General features: G+C 42.1%; 1 protein-coding gene across 6 annotated transcripts; it reads left to right on the forward strand.

Moving 5' to 3' along the window:
* LOC125529908 lies at nt 1-5,310 on the forward strand. Of its 6 annotated transcripts, none has more exons than XR_007292777.1 (5): nt 1-353; nt 987-2,909; nt 3,018-3,146; nt 4,370-4,464; nt 4,549-5,310. XR_007292777.1 is itself a non-coding variant. In XM_048694328.1 (4 exons), the coding sequence occupies exons 2-3, from the start codon at nt 1,018-1,020 to the stop codon at nt 3,100-3,102; spliced, it is 1,977 nt and encodes a 658-aa protein (XP_048550285.1). In that variant the 5' UTR covers nt 1-353; nt 987-1,017; the 3' UTR covers nt 3,103-3,146; nt 4,370-5,310. The 6 variants fall into 6 exon arrangements, 4 of the variants coding, with proteins under 4 accessions (XP_048550285.1, XP_048550286.1, XP_048550288.1 ...); XR_007292778.1 differs by having other exon boundaries at nt 3,018-3,104; XM_048694328.1 differs by having other exon boundaries at nt 4,370-5,310.
* The last annotated feature ends 1,967 nt before the right edge of the window (nt 5,311-7,277 follow it).

Consider the following 7,277-nt stretch of genomic DNA (forward strand, 5'->3'; position numbering starts at 1 on the left):
ACACATTTTAAAAACTATGTCCTTCTCCCTCTGTGAGCACACTTGGCTTCACAACATCACTGAAGCTGCTCCCCATTCCACCAACTCCACCACGAGTCAGCCGCCGCCTCCTCTTCTCATCTGAGCGATTGAGCCGCCGCCGGCGCCCGGCGCCACCGCATTTCTCCCCCACCAGGCAGCCCCTCCGTCCTCGCCTTCTCACCGGCCGCCGACCGTCGCGCCGTCGCTAGTCTCGCCACATCGCCAAGCAACTCAGCAGCGACCGTCGGTCCATCCCGGCATCTCGGCGCTCGGCGGCGCGCGTCTTCTCCACTTTGCCACAACGTCTTCCACTGAGCACTCAAGTCAACGTAGTAAGCCCCCATCTCCCATTCTTTGTCTGATTTTTTTTGTTTCATTCTTCGTTTGCTACTATTCTGTATGACTATATGTACATGGTAAGTTGGATCTTGGGTGCACTGTTCTTTAGTATATTTGCTACTGATTTTATTCGATGCAACTGCAAGTATAGAAGAATTTTGCGTTGTTATGCTGTCAAAAAATTTCTTAAAAATATGCATGCTGTCAATGTGTTCTGAAAGTGCATTTTCTGTGCATGGTACATGATTCGGTTAAAACCAAAAACTGAACCGAAAAATCGGTTAACCGGAATTTCAGTTAGCTGAATTTTAGTGTCAAATTCGGTTTCCACTTTTCCGAACCGAATTCACAAAAAAAACGCCCAGAGGCCTGGAGAGAAGATGTAATGGTTAGCCAGTTTGTCATATTTATTTCTTCGGCATTGTTTCTCTTTCCATTCCATACACCGCATATATGTTTGGTCTTTGCTGTATATTTAGCCAGCAGGAAGTGGTGTCATAAACAAAACATTGGATACTTCCTTGTTGAACATGCCTAGTTAAAGCTAAAAAGGAAGTGTATTATTTAATCAGGTGTTTTGCTATTTTCAAAATTTCACACTGAATCATCCAACTTATACTCATCAGGTGGTCCGAGGCACAAGGAATCTAGCATGCGATGGAGCATTTGGTCGAATTATACAGCGGGTGGGAAATCCAACTTCTTGTACTGCTCAGCTTCACATTGCAGTCGTTCCTCTTCTTTGCTGGCAGACTGCGGCGCCGAAGCAGCAACAGCTTTCTCAGGCTCTGCCTCTGGGCAGTTTATTTGGGGGCAGACCTGGTAGCAGTGTATGCACTGGGCTATCTCTCTAAGCGCCAGGATGTCACCATTGAAACGAACATACTTACAAGAACCCAACCACTAGCTTTCTTTTGGGCACCATTCCTCCTCATCCATCTTGGTGGGCAGGATACCATCACTGCTTTCGCCATGGAGGACAACAACTTGTGGTTGAGGCATCTGTTGAATCTGGTGATGCAAGTTGCCCTAGCTTTATATGTTTTTTGGAAGTCCATTGGTAAACACAGTGCAGACCTTCTGCTTGCGGGTAGCTTTGTGTTTGTTACTGGAATTATCAAGTATGGAGAAAGAACATGGTCTCTCAAGTGTGGCAGCCTTCAAAGTCTCGAGAGCTCAGATGCACTGCGTTACAAAATGGAACTGCCTGAAGGAATCGCTGGTGATGTTGGCGTTGTTCGTGCTGCTCTGGATTCCATGCCATTTGTCCTTGATGTCATGGCCGAACGCAACTTGCTTGATCTCGGCCGAGAATATATGAACAAAATAGATGACCCTGAGCAAATGATACGGATGGTGAGGCTTCAGCTTGGCATGATATACGACGATCTCTACACTAAGTCTCTTGTGCTCAGAACACGGAGTGGAGTTATACTTAGATGCATCTCTCAGGCCTCGGTAATAGTTGCCTTTGTGCTCTTCCATGCAAGTAGCAGAGACAATTATAGCAAAGCTGACATTGCCATCACCTATTCGCTATTTGTGGGTTGTTTTTTCTTTGAAGTCAGTTCAACGTTTGTTTCCATGTTGTCACCTTGGACATGGGCATGGTTGAAGGTTAGAAGGTGTGATGCACTCGCCAGTTTGTGGGTTTTCTTTTGCTCTGACATCGGATATCCAAGGACGATGAAGCAGCAGCGGTGGCCAAATTTGATTGGACAGTACAACTTACATAGCTGGTTGACTGACAGCGGCCCGAAGCAAAGCATAATAATGGTTGTGTTCAGAAAGTTGTTTGTGGATTTGTTGGGTGTCAAAAAGAAGAAAATATTTTGGATGAGCAAGCTATTAGACACCGGTTACGTGGATGTGGGTAGCAAGATTGTGGAGTGTGTTGCAGAAGAGATTAGTCTCTTGACATTTGATTCCGATATTGATAAACCCAATGAATGGCCAAAAATTGGTTCCTTGTTGAAAGAGGCATCAGAACTTTTTGCTAATGATTTTGGTATGGCAATTATCTGGATGCATGCAGTTACTGAGTTGCTTTTGAAAAAATGTGAATCTTCCCATTCAGATATAGAGTTTCATGGTACAAGTGAATTTGGTTTGATGATTTTGGTATGTCGGAAGCTATCCAAGTACATAATGTACCTTTTCATTCACCACCCTTCCATGCTGCCGCTCTCTATCAGCCCAGCACCTACCCTGGCTCAGGCTCACGAAGTATATGATGATTTCACCAAGGATAGTGTTGAGTTGGAGGTAAGCAAGGAAACAGTGGAGGAGGTAGCACGCATGTGGACGCGGCTACTTGTTTACGCTGCTGGCAAGTCCAAGGCGGCGCCGCATGTTGCGCTGCTGAGCAGAGGAGGAGAGCTCATCACATTCGCATGGCTAATCATGGCCCACTGCGGGTTTGGGGATACCCGCGTTAGAAGACTTCAACTTACCAATATTGATGCCCACATAGTGAGAGAATTAGATTTTACACCGCGACACCTCTTCAATCTTCCCATGGAAGATCAGATATCGGACTCTGCTAATCGGTAAGTGCGTTTGACCACTTTAATTTTTTATTCCTTAAACTAGCTAGATCAGAAAAGATTGCTCCATGGATCTTTATTTTTTTTTTGTTTCGTTTTTATTTTGAAAAGCAGGTCAAAATTGGATGATGAGAACGCGAATGGGATGACGACTAAGTCAGATCGCTTCGTGGTTGGTAGCCGTAGCTTTCCATGAGGGTCCGTCCATATGTGGTTTCCTTATGTGCTTGTTTATTCTCAGTAAGGTTCATCTTGCTTGGTCGTGCTATTTTCTGCTTATTGTGTCTGTTTATGTAATTTTAAATTGTGGAGTTCATTCAGCGGACTTTTGTGCTATTCGCTGAATTATGATGTCACATTGTGGAATTTGCGAGATTATAAGGAATTAGAAAAAATGCACCTCACATTGTGGAATTTTATTAGAAAACAAATACACTTATATAAATGAACGACTGGAGTATAAGTACCAATTAATTCCCATGATTTGGATTGTAAGATTCCATCTAGTTTGAGCTACAATTATCAGACTTTATACTAGCTTGAATTAGATCGTGGGCCAGTACTACATAGGACAGCCTTGGTATAAGAGGTCAACACAATACATCTAGTGGGTTCACTCTAATGTCCTTAGGATTTTTTGTGTTTGAATAATTCTAGTTTGAGATAAAGGCTGCACAACATGTCCTCTCCATGTGCGAGCAAGGCATGGATACCCAAGATATTAGCTGTGCTAAACTAACACTCTGTACAACCTTGTGAAATCTGAATATACGAGTGCATGAAGATTTATCTGTCAGTTTTATCTTATGGCTATGGTCCACTTTGTTGTCCTCTTGCAGTTGATTGTTCTGCACAGACAAATCCATGTTTTGGGATGTTCCAGGGCTCCTTGTTAGAATATTTCCATGTCTAGTTCATCATTTCTTCCATTTTGGGTTTAACGAAATGGCGTTCCTTAATAGTGATGATGAGAACTACGACAAGATTGCGCTACCGAGATTCGTTGGTCACTCCAAGTTGTGTATGAACTTGTTTGTTTATGATAACTTAAATAGATAATGGTGTGGGTATAGGCATATGACTTCATACCTATCATTAACGATGACACATTTTCTCTCATGTCATTGCGGTGTTTGGCCATTAGTCCTTCAGAAAAAAATGGGCTATTATTCTATTTGTTTCTTTTCACTATTGACATGTGGCTTACATTACTAAATAGATTAAGAGGTTTAAGTGTAATAAGGATGAGGACTCCATTGTGTATGATGTTTTCTTATTATCATTTATCTGCACTCACAAACCATGTTAGAACACAAGGTGTCGTTGTTGATCCCAGTTGCTATTTTATGTTCATCTGTTGTGACTTGACGACATGAAGTGAAGAATGAAAACCCCCACCTCTGGTTATTTATAATCTTGCAGTCTCTCTTTAATCTTTTGAACGACCTGCCTTTTTCCTGCAGAGTTTCTATGGAGCTCTCCTGGTATTCTGCATTTGTTGCTCGATCAGTCAATGATGCTCTTCATGAAGCACACACTATATACTTATGCAAACATTGTATTTTTCTTGCTTTGGAAGTGTGAATTTTTTTTAGAATGCTTGTGTGTGATTGTTGGACTGATTGTTTTGTTGTTGTTGCAGTGGATTCTCATTTAGAAAGTTGACGTGTATGACGTGCTTGGATGCATTTTGTTCTTTCCATATTGTCCTATTGGAAGCATAAGAGCATGTTTGGGTTGGAGGAGATATAGATTCAAATCCAGGTTTCGCTTATGCGACCTACCTCATCCAACTACTAAGAGCAAATTCTGTACCAATTTTCCATATTTGCGGTCTTGCGGAGAATGGATGGCTAGATAAGATGGCCCGGGGGCACCTGCTCTAAAACATGTTTCCGAATAAAAAGAGCCCACTTAGTTTCAGCTGCAGTTGTAGTACTTGATACTAGCTTGAATCTGATTGAGGTCGTCACTGGCCAAGTGTAGATGATGTTGATAGTCTATTCCGATTTCAATGTACCAACACTACATACTACAACTGGTGGTGTGTATGGGTCGATAAGGATGCCCATATGTTCCCCCGATGCGTGCAGGGCCGTTGGGATTGCCGCGGAGAGCGATGAGGAGAAGAGCAGGCACTTCGCTTCAAGGCTCTGATCAGGACACAGATTGGAGGTCAGTCTCCCTCTAGAGCTTTGCATTCCTAGTCTCTGATGTGTCCCTCCGAACAGGTGTTTAATTAACACTTGCTGAATAAGGGGAATTGTTGTTCTCCTTACAGTACAATTTGGTGACAAAACGTTGCAGTATGGTTCCTGCTGGATTGTCAGATTGTGCTAACATTCCCATAGTACTTTGGATGATATTGCTAAGAATATGCTTCGTTTGAGCTCCACCTGTAGTACTGGGAGTAGCTTCAATCTGATTTGTCAGGTCATTCTCTGCAGCCCCAGTCTCTGATGTGTTTGTCTCCCTAGATGTTTGCTGAACTTACTGACTAATGGAAATTGTTCTTCTCGTTACATTACGATTTGATATCAAACAATTACACTTTTTTCCTGCTGGTTTGTTAGACTGTGCTACTAATTGCGCTCAAGCGAATTATAAGTACCAACATTCCTATACTTCGAGTCCACTTAGTTTGAGCTGCAGCTGAAGTACTTCAGGCTAGCTTGGATCTGATGGAGGTTATCACTTCATCACTAGCCAAGCTTAGCTGGTGTTGATAATCTATCTAATTCAAATTTACCAACAGTTCATACGACAAACTTGGTCTAGCAGGTCAACACAAGATTACAGCAGCTAAAGGGCTCAACCATATTGTCCTTTGGCCATTTATATTTTGATAATTTCAGTTAGAGATGAAAGCATATGTCCTTCTCCATCTGTGAGGACGGGGTTGGTACCCAGGCTATTAATTTGGAGTACTATATAACTCCTTACAGCCTTGTGAGTTTCGCAATCCAATGCATAAAGATTTGTTTGTCAAGGTTAGAGCTATTAATTCTGGGAAGAGACGGATTCATTTCTTTTGCTGTTGTTCCAGAGTTCCCTGTTATAAGCGGGGGCATTAGGAGATTTCCCTATCTAGTTGATCGTTGCTTCTACTTCGGGCTTATCAAGACAACATTACTGGATAATGATGGGAGCTACAATAACAGAATTTTAGATAGTTCATCATGATTACGCTATTGAGATTCGTTGGTCTACCCTGTTGTGTATGAAGTGAACGTGTCTGTTTATGATAACCTAAATAGCTAAAAAAAGGTGTGGCTATGAGCATATGACCGCAAGATTATCATTAATAACTACACATCTGATCTCATGACACTGGAGTCTTTGGTCACACTAGTAGAAAAAGGGTCAAACGTGAAGCACAATAGTGCCGGTTTGAATTTCAGCCGGCACTAATGTGTACAATAGCACCGGTTCGTGGCGGCGATCAATAGCACCGGTTCATGGCGAACCTTTAGTACCGGTTCATGCCACGAACCGGTACTAAAGAGGCTGTGTCAGCCTGCGGTCAGGCTATGGCCCCATCATCACCATTTAGTGCCGGTTCGTATCATGAACCGGTACTAATGAGGTTATGGCAAGCTGTTTTTAGTCCCACCTCGCCAAGAGAGAGGGACTAGGAGCGGTTTATAAGCCCTGAGTGCAGAGACGATGAAGAAGAGGCTTAATGCTCACGTTGCTTAGCTTCAAGCCTTCAGGAATATGGTAGATTGCACGGAGCTACGCGCAGTGCAGTTTACACTATTCCGAAAGGCTTGAAGCAAATTAACGAGCATTGCACCTCTTCTTTATTTTTAATAACTTATTACAACTCCGGACTTCTTCTGTTATGGCAAAAACTAATTGCACGTCGGCATTTCTTTTTTTTTAAACTTTGGTTATAACTCCAGACTTTGACCATCAAGTTTTGTAGAAAAGAAAAAATAGCAGAAAAGAAAAAAAATATAGCTGAAAAGAAAAAAAACTACTCAGAAATAAATAGAAGAAAAAATAAAGCAGAAAAAAAAATTATATTTACTATTTTTCAGTCATTCACAAAATGACCGTGAAATTGAAAATCAGTACAAAATGAACTCTGAAAATGTTAAATTTTGGCAAACTAGATGAATAAAACTACTCACAAATAAATAGAAGAAAATAAATATAACAGAAAAGAAAAAACTATACAAAAGCAGAAAAGAAAAAAACTATAAAAAAAATTGGGGCGCTGCCCTGTGGGCCTGCTTGGCCACATGCGTGCAATTACAGGCCTTAAAGGCCCAGCAGACTCACAGGGCAACGCGCACAGTTTAGGCCCACAAGCCTGCTATATAGAGGAGTTCGAAGAGGTAGCCGCGGCTGGGTTTATAAACCAGT

This window comes from Triticum urartu, unplaced genomic scaffold (assembly GCF_003073215.2).
Source record: "Triticum urartu cultivar G1812 unplaced genomic scaffold, Tu2.1 TuUngrouped_contig_5942, whole genome shotgun sequence".
NCBI classification, from domain to species: domain Eukaryota; kingdom Viridiplantae; phylum Streptophyta; class Magnoliopsida; order Poales; family Poaceae; genus Triticum; species Triticum urartu.